At 43.8% G+C, this 20801-nt stretch overlaps 2 protein-coding genes across 4 annotated transcripts in view; one reads left to right on the forward strand and one right to left on the reverse strand.

Annotated features, from left to right (window-relative positions):
* Positions 1–5989, reverse strand: part of DNAJB11 (DnaJ heat shock protein family (Hsp40) member B11) — a 30257-nt gene extending 24268 nt beyond the window's left edge. The window contains exons 1-3 of the mRNA XM_085872617.1: positions 5832–5989; positions 5465–5621; positions 737–834 (exon numbers count right to left, since the gene is read on the reverse strand). Of these exons, the coding sequence (XP_085728743.1) occupies positions 737–834; positions 5465–5621; positions 5832–5890 (314 nt within the window). The 5' untranslated portion in view covers positions 5891–5989. The remainder of the gene's footprint in view (positions 1–736; positions 835–5464; positions 5622–5831) is intronic.
* A 284-nt stretch (positions 5990–6273) lies between these two features.
* DHX8 (DEAH-box helicase 8) overlaps positions 6274–20801 on the forward strand; it is a 107402-nt gene continuing 92874 nt past the window's right edge. The window contains exons 1-4 of one of the 3 annotated variants that reach the window (XM_085872614.1): positions 6274–6410; positions 6807–6928; positions 19867–19952; positions 20269–20344. In XM_085872614.1, the coding sequence (XP_085728740.1) occupies positions 6811–6928; positions 19867–19952; positions 20269–20344 (280 nt within the window). In that variant the 5' untranslated portion in view covers positions 6274–6410; positions 6807–6810. Of the gene's footprint in view, positions 6425–6806; positions 6929–10527; positions 10548–19866; positions 19953–20268; positions 20345–20801 lie in introns of those variants that run through there. The other 2 variants (XM_085872613.1, XM_085872615.1) reach the window with 2 other exon arrangements.

The following is a 20801-nucleotide window of genomic DNA, read 5'->3' on the forward strand; positions in this document are numbered from 1 at the left end:
GGTGCCGGGGGAGGTTGGCTCGAAAGATCGCCGCGGGCCATGTCAGCATGAGCCGCCTGGGGGCGTTTCCGCTGGGTAGGGCTGCTGTGCTTTTCGCCTTGCTGCTTCATATCGGTAACGCGGCCAGAGTTTGGGAGGTGCTGTGTCTTCGGAATCTGGTCGGGGCAGCTCCATCAACCCGCTTTCACGCATTATATGATGTGGTGTGCTGTTATACTTCGCTGTTTTCATTTTATTTTCATGGTTATTATACCGAAGTCCTTCGTGTTGTTTATGCTTCTTATAATGGTGATCATTTAATAATCATAGTTTTAGGGGGGAGGAGTGTGGTGGAGTCTGCGGGCCTACGGGGAAGGGCATGGTGGTGTGGGAGTGGTCGGAGTGGTCATCGTATCTGCAAGGGATATAAGGTGTGCGCGCCGCCTGAGGCGTCGTAGGAATGCAGTAGTCGAACGCGGCTTGTGCGTGTGCATACGTAATAAAGGAGAGCCGCGGGCAGAGTACGCCCGCGCTCGCGCTTGTGCAACACAGCCCCGCTCAACTGTTCCTCCGCTCGTGTCTGCCTGCTAAGCATCTTCCATTCAGTACATTACAGTAACCACTTTAAACCAACCAGCATCACCGAGTGGACCCTACACTGAAGGCATGCACATCATCACACGGCTGCTCCTGAAACTTCACAATAATCAAATAGCAATCATTGTTGTTGGCTGCATGGTTAAAGACAAACACTCACTGTGAAAAAACATCTCCATGTGACTGGTGACCACCATCCTTGATACCCTCCTCACCATGTCGATCGTAAATTTTTCGTTTTTCTTCATTCGATAGGACCTGCACATATGATGCAAACACAGGTACCAACAAACCTCTCAACATCACATATCTGGATAAAAGCCAGATGTGGTCTCATTATTATTAGGAGTAATATTTTACGACCACAATTATTCCCACGTTCGAGTGGGGTTGGCCGGGGCAAGTTTTCTTTGCCCAAGTCTTTCACGAAAAAGAAGTAATTTGGGCAGGAATTTGTAATTTGTTCCAGGGTGCCAGCAATAACTTGCCGACTCTTCGAAAAGGGCACTGTGGGATGTTTAATGGCCACCAACTAATGGGGGCAGACGGGATGCCCAATTTAACGTCCATCCGAGGGATAGCACACACAGTGATGAATCACCCTGCCTGTGAGACACCGGATGACAGGTTATAGCTGTGTCGGGATTCAAACCCAAGCTAAACAGCTTTGAGGTGAGCGTGTATACCTCGAGAGCCAGGCCATCCTGCCAGCCGCAAAGCCGGTTGTAATCAAACTCTCATTACGTTGCCTTAAAGGAAAATAAATAAATAACATCAGTGTCTGCATAACCTTCCTTAGCAAGAGCTAATCATTGGAAAGTTTCAGAATAAGAGGGCATCATCCATCCAGCTCGGCGATGGATTGTTGCAACTTCATTCATGCAATATCAGGAAAATGCTCCACCTGCATACGCTTTGACATTTAATGCATACCTCATAACACCTTTAAAATTTCCATGTTCACAACTCAAACGACAAAACACCACCGCACTCTTATTTCAAAAGCAGATGACATCATATATTTAAAATTTAAAATTCCAAGATTGGTTTTTAGCAATTACAGTGGACAACTTTATACATAATTACATCATTAATAAAATAATTATATTATAATTATTATATAATAATTACAGTGGAAAAATTTATACACAATTAAATCATTAATAAAATAATGTAATTCAATTATAATTATCTATCTATAATTCCAGCAATCTCTGTGTGTGTGTCTGCCTGTCTGTCTGTATGTGTCTATATGCGACCGCCGTTTCTCGACGACCACCGGTCCGATCTGATTGAAACTTGCCAGGAATATTGCTGGGGACCTGCGGATGTGCCTTTTCGAGGTTTGATATCAATCGGATGAGCGGTTCCCAAGTTACGGCCATTTATCTGTCGACCAATGACAAGACATGGTGCTATGACATCTCAAATGACATCACAATTCTTCTTCTTCTTCGTTTGGTATGACATCACAATCGACGCTGGGGACCTGAGTATGTGCCTTTTCAAGGTTTGATATTAATCGGGAAAGTGGTGCCCAAGTTATGGCCATTTATTTACCAAACGAATGACAGGACACGGTGCTATGACGTCATGAATGAATGTTTATTTATTTATTTGTTTTTTGTGAATACATTTGTGAATACATTTACAGAGAGAGGAGCGAGAGAGGAGGAGGGAGAGAGGAGGGGGAAAGAGGGGGGGAGAGGAGGGCGATAGAGGGGGTGCGAGAGAGGGGGCGAGAGAGGGGGCGAGAGAGGGGGCGAGAGAGGGGGCGAGAGAGGGGGCGAGAGAGGGGGCGAGAGAGGGGAGGGAGAGAGGGGAGGGAGAGAGAGGGGCGTCACAATTCAAGAGAGGGGGAGAGAGGAGGGGGCGGGAGAGGGGGGGACTAGCGGTTCCCAAGTTACGGCCATTTATCTGTCGACCAGTGACAAGACACGGTGCTTTGACATCACAATTAATGTTTATTTATTTATTTCCCCACGATTGAAGTCACAATTCTTCTTCTTCGTTTGGTATGACGTCACAATCGACGCTGGGGACCTGAGTATGTGCCTTTTCAAGGTTTGATATTAATCGGACAAGCGGTTCCCAAGTTACGGCCATTTATCTGTCAACCAATGACAGGACACGGTGCTATGACATCACGAATGACGTCACAATTAATGTTTCTTGATTTATTTATTTTTTAAGGGGGGGCAAGAGAGGGGAGCGAGAGAGGGGGCGAGAGAGGGGAGGGAGAGAGGGGAGGGAGAGAGGGGAGGGAGAGAGGGGAGGGAGAGAGGGGAGGGAGAGAGGGGAGGGAGAGAGGGGAGGGAGAGAGGGGAGGGGTGAGAGAGAGGGGCGTCACAATTTAAGAGAGGGGTGAGAGGAGGGGGCGAGAGAGGGGAGGGAGAGAGGGGAGGGAGAGAGGGGAGGGAGAGAGGAGAGGGGTGAGAGAGAGGGTGAGAGAGAGGGGTGAAAGAGAGGGGCGTCACAATTCAAGAGAGGGGTGAGAGGAGGGGCGAGAGAGGGGACGGGAGAGGGGGGTGAGAGTGGGGTCGAAAGAGAGGGGCGAGAGAGGATGGGGAGAGAGGAGGGGCGAGACTAGGGCGAGAGAGGGGGGCAAGAGAGAGGGAGAGAGAGAGGGGGGCAAGAGAGAGGGGAGAGAGAGGGGGGGCAAGAGAGAGAGGCGGCACAATTCTTCTTCTTCTTCTTCGCTTGTTATGACGTCACAATTGACGCTGGGAACCTGAGTATGTTTCCCAGATGTTTCCCAAGTTATGGCCATTTATGATACGGTTGGTCCGATCAAATTGAAACAATGCCCCAATCCAGTCGTCATTTACGAGAGCGAAGGAACGAAGCTGCACATACTGGCACGCACCTACGGGCACGCACCTACGGGCCTGCACTAGTTATATAATAATTACAGTTGAAAAATTTATACATAATTACTTCTTCTTTCGGCTGCTCCCGTTAGGAGTCGCCACAGCGGTCATCTGTATGATCCGCATAGTGATTTGGCACATGTTTTACGCCGGATGCCCTTCCTGACGCAACCCTGGTCGCCTCTTACGACACAGGGATAAGGTACACCTATCTTAACCGGGGTATACACCGCCCAGTATACTGGTACTCATTTCGCCGACTTTGGAAGGATGACAGGCTGAGTCAACCCCCTGGTGTATTAATTCAGTGGCCCAACGGGGCTTGAACTCAAGACCTCTTGGATCCCAAGCCGCTGCCCTAACCACTGCGCCAACACCAGGCTTAAAAATTTATACTTTTTTTATTTATACAAATTTATACAAATTATTTTATTAATGATGTAATTATGTATGTATAAAAAAAATTTATACATAATTACATCATTAATAAAATAATTATATAATGAAATTATAATTATTATATAATAATTACAGTGGAAAAATTTATACATAATTATATTATAATCATTATACAATATATAATTATAGAATAATTAGTGGAAAAATTTATACATAACTAGTGCAGGGGCCGTACGTGCAAAATAAAAACAAAAATTCTAACTGCGTGCCAGAAACAATCACACAGGCCGTTCCTTTGCTCTCACGTGCCCGTACGTGCGTGGCCATAAGTGCAATAAAAAAACACTTTCAAACCGAGTGCCAAAAAAAACCACACAGGCCGTTCCTTCGCTCTCGCGTGCCCGTATGTGCAAAAAAAATTAATAAAACAAAAAACTTTCAAACAACCACACAGGCCGTTTCTTCGCTTTCGTAAACGACGACTGGATTGGGGCATTGTGTTTATCTATAAATGCGCATCAGAAATCGAGAAATTATTAGAATATACAGTAAGTCACCACTATCCAGAAGTCCGTACATTGTAACCCGTAATGGGGAACGCAGCTGAGGATCTCTTCCCCAACGGCCATGCCTACGCAGCAATGTGTCCTGTCATTGGTAACTAAATGGCGCCCTTTCCCCATCGGCCACGTCTACACAGCAACGTGTCCTGTCATTGGTTTGGTAAATAAATGGCCATAACTTGGGAAGCACTTGTCCGATTATTATCAAACCTTGAAAAGGCACATACTCAGGTCCCCAACAATATACCTGGCAAGTTTCAATTAGATCGTACCGGTGGTTGTCGAGAAACAGCGGTCACAGACATTGCTGGAATTATAGATTACATAATTAATAAAACAATTATATAATTATTACAATAATAATTACAGTGAACAAATTTATACATAATTATATAATTAATAAAATAATTATATAATTAAATTATTATATAATACAGAATTGTATAATAATTACAGTGGAAAAAATTATACATAATTTCTAATTAATGCAATTATTAAAATTTTTTTAATATTTACATAACTAAATTAGAATTATGACATATAATCCAGAATTATATAATAACTACATTGGACATATTTATACATAATTTATATAAAATAAATAATTCAAGTTATAGTAAATATATATATATATATATATATATATATATATATATATATATATATATATATATATATATATATATATATATAACTACAGAGCGACGTATATAAAAAACAAAAGTAACCACATTTATTTTTTCATTCGAACGCATTTCACGAGCCATTTTATATTTCGCCGAAATAACAAGTAAATTCGACGAGGGCGACGACGTAAGCATGACGTCACGCAACAACCGACCAATAGCAAACGGCCACAACGCGTCTCTCCCCAGCGATACGTGTTCGTCAAGATTTACTTCATCAATGGGGGCCGTTCGCAATTTCCGTTATCGATTCGCGTTCGAAAAAGCTTCTCAAGCGCGGACACCAATTCGTCCATCGGGGGACGCACGTACAAGGATGGTCCGATAATAAATGAGTTTAAAAGAGAACACGAAGGTCGGGATCACACACCTCGTACGCCGCTCCGAGGTCCTGGAACTTCTCGGCGGCCTGCGGGTCGTCGGGGTTCTTGTCCGGATGGAGTTGCATGGCCAGCTTCCTGTAGGCCTTCTTGATATCCTTGGTGGACGCGGAACGGGACACGCCGAGTATCTTGTAGAAGTCCCGCCTGTTGCCATGACACACACACACGTACACACACACGTACACACACACGTACACGTACACACACACGTACACACACACACACACACGTACACACACACACACACACACACACGTACACACACACGTACACAGAGATCACAAAACCAAGTTCACAGCCCGGAACACCATTCACAGATTAACATTCGGGTTCCGGTCGTGAAGGAGCACGTACCCCGCCAGCACCATGGCGACGAGGAGGATCGTGCACGCGACGATCACACAGCACTTCATAGTCACCACGGCTGGCCGACTGGTCCTTCCTGTATCGCGAGAGGTCGGCTCGAAAAGACGCGCGTCGAAGGCGGGGCGTAAATGGTGACGTAATATGACGTCATAAGCATCTGAGGTGAAATCCGTTTCGTTAATTCGACATTTTTTTTTCTTCAGTTTTTTAGTTTTTAATAAACTGTTCATGTAATGTTTCCTCATTTACATTATTCGTTTTCTGCGACGATGCCAGCAAGACGCTATGAAAACAGAATTGGTGACAGGAAGAGAAAATAATCCCGATCGACACCGCAACTAGTACAGTAGCTATGTGTCAATCAGAAGGAGAACGATGTACTGTATATTGACAAAAGGAAAATCGGAAGAAACCCTCTTCATTAACTCCGGCGGATGGAAATAAAACCCACTGGATAAGTGGCATAGCTAGAGCCTGGAAATAAAAATCTGGCGACGTCATTTCCTCTTCCGGTCGTGATGACGTCAGATTTTGTTGCGACCAGCACTGTGAATGGTTTTTGTTCGGGTAAGGAATTTGAGGTAAACATTGAAGTGATTTGTTGTAAGGGATTAACTGACAGCTGTCTGATTAGTGAGCGATCGAAAGTGGCCAAAACGTTCGACATCGTTCCCAAAGTGATATTGTTTGGTCCACTCGACTGTCGCTGAAGAGAGTACTCTCCCACTATACTCTCCCACTGTACTCTCCCACTATACTCTCCCACTGTACTCTCGAGGGTTTTTTTTTAAACAGGACTCTTTATGTAACATGGAACATGTTATGGATGCTGTGTTTACGATCGAGCCGTCGCTGCAGTTACTGACAATGTTCAATGCATTGAATCACGGAATCGGGAATCTTTATTCCGGGTTTTTCCTTCCAAAACTTATGGCACATGGAAAATTGTTCTCCTCCCCTCAGAGCCATGGCACTCGCAGCTGTTGATGAGTCCGATGAGCTGCGTCGGCTTGAGTATCTTTCTCTCGTCTCCAAAGTGTGCACCGAGCTGGATAACCATCTGGGGATAAACGACAAAGATCTCGGTAAGAATCCGTGGGGCTGCCAGGATGACCACGAGAGGGATGCACGCTCGCCTCGAAGCTGTCTTGCCTGGGTTCGAATCCCGACACACCGATAAAACTCTCATCCAGGTGTTTCACAGGCAAGGTGACTCACCGATGTGTCCCTTGAATGGAGGTTAAGCGGGTATCCCATCCACCGGTTGGTGGACGTTAAAGATCCCTTGGTGTCCTTCGTGACGAGTAGGCGAGCTATCGCCGGTACCCTGAACGGAGTCCAGATATGTTTTTAGCCGACTGTTCAACACGAGGGGGCTTTGTGATTGTCTGGGGTTTGTATCTCATATTTTTGGTGTAGGAAAACCCGTTCAAAATCAACGGGATGCTGAAAAAGAGAAGTACAAGCAGATACTGCAGCACAATGCCGTTCCTTGTGGGAAATCATTTGATAGGAAGATGATTCGACTTCCAACAATATAATGATCCAAAATACACTTCCGATAGAATAGAGGGGTGCGTTCTCTCCCTTTACTGGTTCAATCTGTGTCGTGAGTATAGCATGACGAAATCAAACTTGAGTGAAACGAAGGCTGGAATCAGGATTGGAGGAAGATTATCAACAACTGAAGGTATGCTGATGATACTAGAAAGTAAAGATGTTTTAATGAAACTGCTGCAAACATTGAAGAAGCAAATTGACAAAAGCTGGTCTTTATGTAAAACTAAACGAGAGCAAAGTCGATGACGTGCCATTGAAAATGCCCACGCTTCCCACCAAAAGAAAAGTTGAAAGATGGCAAAAAGTTCCACCAGGAATGATCCGATGTCAAATTTTGATATAAAATTTGTTTTTCTATCTTTGACCCTTGTGACCCGAAGTCCCCACCTCCTGGGGCATGAACCATAGGTTAAATCCCCCAAAAATCCTAACATATTTCAAAGTGCATCTCCCAATGCTGATTGCATATTCAAAGTTTCATTGTAAAATGTTTAAAACTGTACCCACAATTGCATTTTTCAGGATTTGACCTTTTGATCCGGTCCAAGCGGGCAGGGCCAAAATTTTCTGCTCTCGTACCTTCTTGCCAGATGGTGATCATAGATACCAAGTTTGGTGAATTTATGCCCAACCGTTTCGGAAATAGCGTGACAGACGGAGCTGATTACAATATCCTCCCCCCCCCCCTTACCCACATTTTTTTTAGAAAAAGTGTGGGGATAAAAAGATTATAATATTGTCAACTGAGAAGATCGACATGTTCAGACTGGGAGACAATCGTATGGAAATAGTGAAAAGTTTCATCTTCCTGGGTTCTAATATTGAAATGAGTGGTGACTGTGGAGGCCAAATTTTTGGACTGTTCGCATTGAGGACAAAAGCATTGTCTGGAAAGGTAAAGATGTGACAACATAAACCAAGAGGAGACTGGTGAAGAGGAGGCTGGTGAATATTTCCAGTTGCAATTTGTGGATGTGATTCATCGACAGTGAAAAAGGAAGAAGATTGGCAGTTTTGAAATGTTGTGTTGGAGACTAATGTTGAAAATTCCATTGACTGCAAACAAATCGGTGCTTGAAGTAATGAGACCACCATGTGCATTAACAGCTTCACCCAGAAGGTACCGATCTTTAATGTCAAGTCCGTGAGTCAGTGAGTCAGTCACTCAGAGGTTAGAAAGATATGTAATATTGTTATGAATTTGGAAGCTAACTGCACTCAACATCCAGGTCCTATAGAACATTTATATCGGTAAGTATGTGCGTTATTTTGATAGGGTTTTCTTTTATTTTTACACCACCACCAACTACAACAACACGCCTTCACCTCACTTCCTCACACCGACGCCATTGTCTGCGTGCATGTCAGCACGTACGTGGGTGGAGCTCACACAGGATAATGTTCCTCTGCCTGTTTGGTGGGTGGAGCCCATGCAGAATAATGTTCCTCTGCCTGTTTGGTGGGCAGAGTTCAAGGAGGAGCCTCGCGATGGTGAGAAAGGCGGTCCGCGTGACGTCAGCATGCCCCCGGGCCAATCGACGGACTTGCCGCTCGTTTTGGCCAGTGACAGGGCGACGAGCGATTCTGTGCGCCAAAACTGTCCAGTAAGGGAGAGCGGGAAGGGCGGAGGCGTCCCCCCCCCCCCGAGACAAGGTGAATTAGGGTGCGGCGCGATCGGACGATAGCTGGAGAGATCCTGAGAGCTCGGGAGCCACCATCCCCCACAAGAACCGCAAGGGTTGCGTGCCATGTCTCAGTCGGTGAACTTGCGAGAGTTTGATATACTTGATGACCAGAGAGCAGGCAGGGTCGTGGTCGATCTGACGGGCAGGTTGAACGGGCGAGGAGTTGTCGGCCATCGCTTTGACGTTCAACTCGGAGACTCGGAGAGGTGGCCGAGAAACCTCCTACGGTCCGGGATACAGAGGAGAGGTTTGGTTGTCGGCACGAGCACTGAGCGGAGCTCGGAAAGCTGCTCGCTGGTGTCTGGATTCGGCTCGCCTCTCGCTGGTGCCCGGTTCGAATCAGCTCTAAAACCACACGAGGTGGACAGGTCCGAGGCAGGCTCTGGTCTTCAGTTTGCCTTTCCCTCCGATCTGGAGGCCTCAATAAAGGCTGTGGCCACCGTTTCTTTTGGGTGTGTGTTTGTGTTTGTGTTTGTGGCGCCAGTCTAGTAAGTAATAAATTGTTAAGTGCCTTGCTGTACATACGTGCATCTCTTTCGTTGGATAACTCTGCCTTCTTGCGTCCTTCCCTCCTTCCCTCCTTCCCCCCATCGTAAATAAACCCATATGCTAAATGTATCAGTTTGTTTTGTGTTTCTTTTATTGGCTTAGCGTCACACGTGTTTGTGAATGAAAAGGCTGTTGCCGCTGTAAAAGGACATTTGGACTGACGGAAGCTCGGTGACCGTCCGCTCGGGTCGCACACGGTTCGAGCATGCTAGCGGCTCGTTCCGTACGAGCGCCGTCGAGGGTGTGAATACTCTGTAAACTTGCCACGTGGAGCTCTCGGTATTTTGAAGATTGGCAAATAACTCTGTAAAACGTGGTGTAATTATTGACGATTCATGGTCCAGTAAGGGACCCGTACTTGTCAGAGTTTTCTGAAAGGTACGATCTGAATTCCGGGTGCTCGATAGAGTCGACCCTACTGCTCCACCTAGTGGTCGTGCTCGCAGCCGATACCCAGCCCGCAACAATATATATATACACACACACACACACACACACACACACACACACACACACACACACACACACACACACACACACACACACACACACACACACACACACACACACACACACACACACACACACACACACACACACACACACACACACACACACACACACACACACACACACACACATACACACACATACACACACATACACACACATACACACACATACACACACATACACACACATACACACACATACACACACATACACACACATACACACACTCTCTCTCTCTCTCAAACCACACTTCATGACCAGCTATAAATCGTAATTGGTACTTGCTGCCATCTTCTTGACTTTACATCTTTACCACCAATTCTTTCTCCACCTTCAAGATATGCCCTTTGGTTTGTGAGAATGGTTTTAATTTGGTTGCTGAACTGCAATTTTGTTGGTGAGTACTCACTTCAGTAGCTCCTTCCATCTTTGCTGGATTTATATTTTCTCTGTACATTTTTCACTTGAAATCCACAACTTTTCTTTTTGTCCATGTTCCCATAATTCAAACCCCAACAAACCATTGTGTTGATGGCTTTTCCAGTCCATTGTCATCATAAATGCCAATCATTGGTTGAGGTACAGGGTCATTGGCTCAGTGGTTATCCACATTACCTTTGTGGTATTTGCAGTTTTCTTTCCAAAAAATATAGGTCATCAGCGGAGGTAGTGATGTCAAAGATACTTGGAAGGAGGTTACACATACGCAAGTCATTACCTCACACACGCAAAGTCAAAAGTGGGGTTAAGCAATTGATTCATGTCTGTCCACCCGTCTACAAACGCCAGTTTATGATCGAGGATTAGTTTAATTTAAATTGAATGTTTTAGTTTGAACACAAATTGTAACATCAATCGGAAAACAAACCTGTAGTTTAGCAGTACTTTGTCTCTGAATTTGTTCTGATTTCACTTGTGCAGAGAGGAGTGAGATGTTTTTTTACTCTGTCTGCATGTCTGGCCATCAAAAAAAAACTGAAAATCATTCCAAACAGGAAACTAACTGTTTGTTTTAAAAGTGAATTTTTGTATGATAGGCCCAAAATGGTAACATTTGAACATTGATGTCTTCATCTTCTTTTACACCAACGTATTTAACACGTTATTACATTAGTTATTCATGCCTGTGGTTTGTCCTTTATGATGTCCTTAAGAGTGAATTTTTATGAGATAGTCCCACCCATTAACATTGATGTCTTGAGATGTTTTTCAAATTTTTATCCTAGGTTGTGTGTGGTGTAAAACTCAGCAAAGTTTTTGATGTGATTGACCCATTCCCTGCCATTTGGGCTACACCCAAAGTTTAGAGATTTTGACACCCTTGAATTTTTTTCCATTTTCAAAGTAAATTATTTAGAATAACTATCAGTTTCCCAAGGAAATTCCTTTACAAACTTATTGTATGGTTTGGGTACTAAAATATTTTGAACAAAAATCTTTGGGATCTGGATGGTCATGGATAGTGGTGCCACCTATAATCCCTTTCGGCAAACATTCACTTCAGACTTTCTCTGGCCATATTTTTAATAACCATCAAGGTTCCATGGATTTTATTAGTGCATAAGATAGCACAAGTACTGCACTATCCAAGGAAAGTAAAACATTCATGGGACCTTGGTGGTTATGGCAGTAAAGGGGGTCTCAAGACCACTTCAGGCTATACGAAGCCTGTTTTCGAGCCATGCCCACTCCCATAACCATCCTGATATTTTGAAACTAATATTATCAAATGAAAGTTCCATATCTACACAAACAAAACCAATAGTACAATCCATGGGACCTTTTAAAAACAAAGAATAAAACAGGTCCAAAGTTGCCTTGTTTGAAAGATAATGTACAGGTATATGTACATGACATGTACATGGTCTGCCTCTGTCACCAATTTCCATCACTTGCTGCAGAAGTGCACGAAATTCCATTGCTGATTCAAGAGTAAAGTACTTTCACGAAATGTCTTATCTGTTTTTGGGCCATCTACCCTAAAAATCTGTTTGTTTCCTTTAAAACCCCATGCTGTTTTGAATATGGCCGAGATAGGTAGAAAAATGTTTTCTCGATGTGAATCTTTTATTTTCCTGAAAAGTTTGAAGAAAATCCTTTTACCATTCGTTTCAACTTTTGTTCCTGTCCAGGAGCTCGGCATTTGGCAGCAAAGTCCTTAAAATGTTCAACACATTTCTTGTACTTTTTTACAATTCTTTTTTGATGTGGTGCCAAACTTTCTCGTGGCTGATTTGTTTGGTACTTTGCAGGAGACAAGTTATTTCCCAGCATAGATATGATGTCATTTCGCGAATGATTATCATTTCATAATGATATTCATTTCATAATGATTATCATTTCATAATGATAACTGCTATCAGATGCACAGGCATCAGACTCAGAGTCCCAACATTTCAACAAAGCAAGAGGGAGGTCCTCATCTGAATCAAAATCACCATCTTGGCTGTCTGAAATTCTCTGTGTGCTCACATGTGGGCCTACATGGCCTTGTCTTGTACCAGATGTGCTCGGGGTAGTTGAGTTGATATTCTGCTCGGTTGCCGTGGTTGCAGTGGCTGTCTCAGCTTTGCGGAACTTCGTACAAATAAGGGATCCAAGTGGAATCGCTATTTTTGAACAATGTTCATATCCGCAACTTCTCAAACCTGACACTGTCTTTTTCTCATCAGAATGTTTGGGATGCATGCATACTTTGGACGGTCTCCAGTTGATTCCCAGTAGTCCGGCAGATATGTGAAATATTCTGGTAGTTTTGTGCCTTTGATGATACAAGCATGAAATTTGGTACACAGTTCTAGCATACCCTTAGGAAACATTTTGGATATAGGGACATTCCAGATTACCCCTAGGGTCAAAATGGTGCCCATTTTACTAAATGGCTGCCACGAATAACAAATTCTGCCTACAAGGTCAGCAAAGTCATATGTGCTTGGTGCAAAACACAATGTAGTGAGTATAATATGATTATTATCAACTAGTATGCACATGCTTCATTATCTACTTCATATTTGACTAAAAAATGCATCTACGGTGGTCTATGAGGGACACAGATAACAGTTTACCATCGCAATAATGCATGGCTGAAACAAGAGCTCTGCAATATGATCATGCATGTGAATGTTACCTGAATATTGTTTCTGGAAATATAAAGAGATCAAAAATCAAATTTGGTGAAAGGAACTTAGACTCCATGAATATTTCCATTATTAATTACATACTGGTAGCTGGCAATGTCGCGATTAAATGCATAAATTTGCGAAATCGATATTGATGTACTCACTGTATTAATTTTCATGATTGCATAATAGAAATGTTCAAACTACAATGGTGTGTTCATATTGATTTGGGTTTAACATGGTCCTGTCCAGCGCAAAGAAATAATGTATGGTGGCCTATTGGGGACATCAAGTGACAATCACCCAAGATCGCCATTGTGTATATATGTATCTCCTCTGGGCTGGGGTTCGTAGTTGAAAACATTTTAACTCTGCTATTCTGTTTTCAGGTGATAACTCCACTGTAGTGTACCCAAAGACTAATCCCCTGCTTGGTGGTGGTTCTTCCCAATTTTACAGTGACTGATTGGTGGTTCAAGACAATGGCCAAGCATTTCAAACTATTAGACCCTCAGCAGCGAGGGCCAAGTACATCTGTTACATCAATTAACCAGACAGACTGGAACCTATGTGTGCTGTGTCAGATGGACACCACTGAGCCTCTTCATTGTCCAGCTGACTCCAAGCGAAGCACAGGAGGGTCTGGATACAAGACTCTGGCAGACAACCTCCGCAGGTTCAGTGAGATTGACTGCTTGCCAAAATCTCTCGACATGTCCCGCTTGGACGATGGTGAGGGTATTGAGTCCACCTTCCAGCACCACAGGGCTAAGTGGCATGATTCGTGCAGACGACAATACAACAAAACTCAATTGATTCGGGCAGAGAAGAGGAAAACAACCAGTGGGGATACCAAAGGCGTGACACAAAAGTATACCCGTCAGAGTGTGGACCGCACAGAGTCACTGCTCGAAACGTGTTTCTTTTGTGACAAGCCAGCAGGTAACGAGTCTTTGCGCAAAGCTTCTACCTTTGACCTGGACAGACGAGTCAGGAAATGTGCTCTGAAACTAGAAGACAAGCCACTTATTGCCAAACTGAGTGCTGGAGATATGATGGCGCAAGATGCCCTGTACCATGTGAAGTGTCTGGTTTCCCTCTATAACAAAGCAAGGGACACAAAGAGAACCTTGGATGACCAGGATGATATCAATCATGGCATAGCTCTCGGAGAACTGGTGTCCTACATCGATGATGCCCGCATGGACGCTCTTGTGGCACCAGTGTTCAAGCTGGCAGACCTAACAAGTCTGTACAACAACCTGCTGAAACAGCTCGGAACAGTCTTGACTGGACGTGTTCACTCGACCAAACTCAAGCACCGGATCATGACATATTTTCCGGACATGGAGGAGCACAAGCCTGGCCGAGATGTTCTGCTAGCTTTCAACGAGGACATCGGATCAGCCCTTCACAAGGCCTGTGAACACGATGCTGATAGTGATGGTGTTCATCTTCCTAGAGCCGCGAACATAGTCCGAAGAGACATGTTGAAGATGAAGACAGCCTTTAGTGGTTCATTTGACGCCCTCTGCCAAGAACAATCCGTGCCAAAATCTCTCGTGGCCCTCGTTGCTATGATCCTGAATGGTCCCACGATCCAAGAGCAGGTTCAAGAACTTCAGGTTCTTGGCAGCTCACGAGATGTCTGTGGCACTGGGACCTAACAAGTGTCGAAGTTTGCCATTCTTCCATGCCCTCACTGGATGCGACACCGTTTCAAGCTTCGGAGGCAGGGGGAAGAAAAAAGCATGGGAAACCTGGAAAGCCTGTGATGAGGTCACTGATGTCACTGCAGCATTCTGTGCCTTGGCTACCACGCCAACTCCTTCAGCCGTAGATGACCACATGGATGCACTGGAGCGTTTTGTTGTTGTGCTCTATGATCGCACCAGTAGCCAGGAACATGTCAATGAGTGTCGCAAGCATCTGTTCACCCAGAATGGCAGATCAATAGATGCTCTCCCACCAACTCGTGAAGCCCTGAAACAGCACATCAAGAGAGCTACCTACCAAGCCGGCTACTGTTGGGGCCAGATGATGGTGTCCACACCAGAGCTCCCATCGCCCAGTGACTGGTGGTGGGTTCACACTGATAATGGCTGGGACATCTACTGGACAACCCTCCCAGAGGCAACTGAGGCATGTCGGCAACTACTAAGGTGTGGCTGCAAAAAGGGATGCAGAGGACAGTGCAAGTGTGTCAAGGCTGCACTCCAGTGCACAGCTCTATGTCACTGTGGTGGGGAGTGTACAAGAGAGTAGAACTGGGACAAGAGAGATCACAGATGTTAATTATGTAACATGTACACATGTATCCATGCATCATAGTAGACTCTGTTACCTGGATCTAGAGGTTCCACTGTATAATTTTGACTCTGTAAGTTGATGTTAGGATCAAACAGAAGCACTTCCTCTGAGTTCAAGAGTGTTAAATGAACAACAGTCATTCCATGGTGCTTGATAACAGTTTTTTAAAGAGTTTGTTGTAGAAAACCATCCAAAAGTGCAAAAATGCACCAAAAAATGACCAAATAAATGGTTTATTCACGCTTTGTCACCTTTATTTGCTATTTCTTATTTGCTAGAATCTATATTTAGTTAAATAAAACCACTGGTATACTTCTTAAATATAGTTGTATCCACATGTATCCTCCTTGTGCAACACAAAATCGGCTATTTTGTAAAATGGCCGCCATTTTGGCTCTGGGAAGAATCTGGAATGTCCCTATATCCAAAAATCTTTGTAAGATACTGCCCTAGCAGTGTGCCAAATTTCATGCTTGTATCGCTAAAGGCACATTTTTTTTTCACATATCTGCCGGACTACAGTCTGTATCTATGTTTCAGACATATTTCTGCCCCTTCTGGGACCTCTGTTAAAATAGATCTGTTCAACACAAGTTGAGATTCAGATAATGTGATGGGAATTTCCAGATCTGTGCATGGTTTGCAACATCATTATTCAGTGATGCTATACTGGTCAGCGAGTGAGCTCTTCGTGGCAGAAATGGACCGTAAATACCATGATTTTCATTGTAGAAAATGCACGATCTCTATGCCATGGCTGAGTGATGTCCCCTGAAACAAAAAGATGCATTACTGTCGAGCAAAAGTATGTGTTTGGAGAAGTAAGCCTAAACTTTCATTGATGCATGAATAAAAGGATTTTTATCGATAAGATTTTATTTAGCCAATGTTTTTTTTCAGAATGGACTGAACATGAACAGCAGGAAGCAATGTTCAAATCACCCCATTTTTGACTGGCTTTCATTCAACAAACCAAAATATAAATAAATCAACTAAACATGAACTCGACTCAGCCATGCTATCCCTGACACCATGGCATGAGTATGACCGACATTCATAATGCCTAGTGATAGAACTATGCTGATTTCACATAGTAACAGACAGTAAACACATGGTATCTTGGATTGAATTGATGCTGGATTTCAAAACTGCTAATCCCAGATAACCTTTGACCTATTTACAAGGAGACAAATGTGGGCAATTGTAACTTACCAGGTATGATATATAAGCATTGGGGGGATATAAATTCAGCTTTCTTTTTTACATGTTCTTTCATCTTGCCAAGCCAAAGAAAAGGAAATTACAAATGGCATGATGGGGAAAAAAAAGTCATGTAAGGCGGCAAATACAAATGAAAGAAATCACCTTGCATCTCATAATTATGTGGTTTCAAGATAAAGAATGTATACAAAAGACAAAATTTGCTCAAAACAGCATTTATTTCATAATACATACATATTGTTGTGGTTGACGAAATTCGCAAACCACCATTCAGGTCCCTTAGGTGAGATATCTCTGTAAGTATATGTGTAGTTAGGCCCAAACCCGTTGTTTAGGGGGAATAAATGTCATTCATGCGGGCTGCGACCCTTTTAGATAGCCGTTTTTCTTTTACTATCTTTATTTTGGACCAGCCGCCATTACTACCACCACCAACCATGTCTCAACAGCCATCACACAACAACCACCAACCACAACGCCGCTTCACAACAACAGCCACGACCTTTACCGTCACAACTCGCCACCATCGCATCACCACCATTCTTGCGCCACTTGTGGGCACCGATACTGGACTCGTGCAGGGCGCGCACCGAGCAGTGTGTTCAGAAACATCACAGACTTTCCGAAGAAAACGGATCAAAAACGACTCACGCCCACTTCTGTTCCGTCCTATCGGTGAGCGTGGGGCGATTTGGCCCCGCCTCCAGTGCGTTGGAGTGTGGTCGCTATATGCAAATTCATGGATCAAAAAGCATTCACGCCCACTTTTCCTCGGTCCAATGGGGAGCCAGTTAGAGGTGAAGGGTCGGAGGTAAAGGGTCAAAGGTGAAGGAGCGAAGCCACGGGGCATATAAGGGGCCGCGTTCGTCAGTCGAGTCAGTTGGGAGTTCGCGGAGCCAGTGAAGAGTTGGGACGAGTCAAGAGAGGAGACAGAGAGGGCGATCGGACGAAGCTGTGGAGAGGCGGCGGCGGCAAAGGCGGTTGAGGGGGTGCTCGCGTCGGATTCGGGGAGCTGCGGAGGGAGAGGCCGGCGGCGCGACCGAGGTCGTGGTGGAGACGCTCGTCGCGGGACCCGAGACAGGGAGATATCCTCCTTTCCCCCGAGCATCAACAACCCCCTCCTGTTTCCCCCCGCGCTGAGATAGTGCGACAAGGGGGCCCCTTTCCCACCCCCTACCAGACACTGTCCGCGAGGCCCGCGGAGTTGGGGCGCCACCGCCACTTTGCGTCTCATCATCAGACGGGTAGGCCCGACGCGGTCTCGGCCCCAGGCCCGCCTCATCCTTGAGGGTGGTCCTTTTCTTTTGCTTTGGGTATATGTGTTGTCGGCGCCGTCTGTGAAGTAAAATTGTATAAGTGTTGCCGTGTGCTCGGTAGTCGGATAGCTCTGCATTGTCTTCTTCTTTTATATTTGCTTTTTGTGTAATATTGTGTTTCTTCTTCTATTACATTTGCTTTTGGTGTAATTGTATATGTGTGCTTTCCGTTCATCGCGAAATAAATGTGCTTATTGTTGAACTGTTTTCCCGCTTCGCTTCGTCTTTTCCTTTATTGAATCTCCATCTTACTTCACGTAAAGGGTTGGCCGTGGGCTAAAACGCCCGATAATTAATCGAACCGTCGGGGCCGACGATAACACCGCTCGGTTATCCCGATAGTACGGAACGGGTCGCTTAAAGTGGCCCGTATCCGAAGTCGACCTGCGGCGAGGTGCGACCGCCCGGTCTACCCTCCGTGTGGGTACTTAGGTAGGTCGAATTTGGCGAGCAACCCTATCCCACGCGGGGGGCCGATTGGCACGATCGTGGTGAGGCCGAAAGGTCCACCCGTGACTAGTTCCCGGCGTTAGTCCGAGAGGGTCACGACTGGATTGTCCGTCCGGTGGGCGACGTGCCGCGATTCGAGTTACGTGGCCGTTCGCACGCCGGCGGGCGCGAATCCGCAACAATATTTTACAGTTTCAAATAGAATCAGCAATGGAATATAGTGGACTTCTGTAGCAAGTGATGGAAATTGGTGACAGAGGCAGACCATGTACATGTCGTGTACATATACCTGTGCATTATCTGTCAAACAAGGCAACTTTGGACCTGTTTTATTCTTTGTTTTTAAAAGGTCCAATGGATTTTACTATTGGTTTTGTTAGTGTAGATATGGAACTTTCATTTGATAATATTAGTTTCAAAATATCAGGATGGTTATGGGAGTGGGCGTGGCTCGAAAAAGGGCTTCGTATAGCCCAAAATGGTCTTGAGACCCCCTTTACTGCCATAACCACCAAGGTCCCATGAATGTTTTACTTGTACTATCTTATGCATTAATAAAATCCATGGGACTTTGAGGTTATTAAAAATATGGCCAGAGAAAGTCTGAAGTGAATGTTTGCCGAAAGGGATTATAGGTGGCACCACTCTCCATAACCATCCAGATCCCATAGATTTTTTGTACAAAATACTTTAGTACCCAAACCATATAATAAGTTTGGAAAGGAATTTCCTTGGAAAACTTATGGTTATTCGAAATAATTCACTTTGAAAATGGGGAAAAAATTTCAAGGGTGTCAAAATCTCCAAACTTTGGGTGTGGCCCAAACGGTGGGGAATGGGTCAATCACATCAAAAATTTGGCTTTCTGAGTTTTAGACCATACTCAACCTTGGATAAAAATTTGAAAAATATCTGAAGACATCAATGTTCATGGGTGGGCCTATCTTATAAAAATTCACTCTTCAGGACGTCATAAAGGACAAACCACAGGCATGAATAACTAATGTAATAACGTGTTAAATACGGTGGTGTAAAAGACATCAACAGCGGTAAACTTCTGGAAAAAATCTTTTTTTTTCCACAACCTTTAAAATCTTTATTTTATTTGAATTGCATTGTATATTTATACACTGTTGAACACAAATCGCCTTCTTGTCACTTCCCAGAACCTCCATTTTTCAATACTTGAACACTGCATGGGGTAACATGTTCTATGAACTCTCTACTTTCATTCCATGATGGCATGCCATTTCCCAATGTTTCTTTATTTGTCTTTTGTTTTTTATTTCGTTTTTTTCAGCTGAATTTGTGATTGACTTAGCAGACAACAATTCCACTTTTGAGAAATTTAAAGCAGTGCTGGGAAAAAATGGAGCCGAATTTTCTGTAAGTCTTATGTCGTACTTGATTTTCATTTTCACTGATTTTTTCATTGAAATGTTTGAAGCATCTTAAGGTTTTTTTTTTGTTTTCTTAGTTTGTTTTTTAAATACCTGGTGTTTAGTAGTTTTCAGGTTTGAAGTTATTTATTATTTTTGGAACCACACCATAGCTTGGTAACGATTGAAAGAACAGCTTTCCCGACATAAAACTGGTTTGTAATTTTTAAACACTCATTTGACTCAACATCTACTTTGCATCAATTTGTATTGTTGACATTTATTCAAACTCAAATATTGATATCTTCAATTTATATCGACAGGATGCTCTTGTCAATAATCTCCTGCGGCTCATTCACACCATGCGCCCTCCTGCAAAGGAAGCAGTTACCCAGCAAGGTGTGTTTTCACTTCTGTTTATTGAGAAAACATTTTTTTATTATCAACGATTATCTTTTTTCTGGCAGCACTATTGATTCCAGCCAGCTGATTGGGCATCTGGCACATGACAAGGAAATTGTGGATCAGTATATGCAAATCGATTTTTAATATTTTACCGACTGTGAATTGTTTTGATTTTTATATATATATATATATATATATATATATATATATATATATATATATATATATATATATATATATATATATATATATATATATATATATATATATTTTGCAATATCAAGGCACATATAAGAACTAACACACACAACATAAAACAAAGGGAGCAGGAGACAGGACGGGATAGGAAAGCACAAAACAGTAGGGAACAGAGACATTAGGAGGTCCGTGGAAGGGAGAGGGATTTGGTGGGGTACAGGAGGGGAAACAAGATGGACATGACAGAGACTTT

The sequence above is a fragment of the Eptatretus burgeri genome, chromosome 3, assembly GCF_056783735.1.
Source record: "Eptatretus burgeri isolate ZD-2024b chromosome 3, Ebu_testis_v1, whole genome shotgun sequence".
NCBI lineage: Eukaryota > Metazoa > Chordata > Myxini > Myxiniformes > Myxinidae > Eptatretus > Eptatretus burgeri.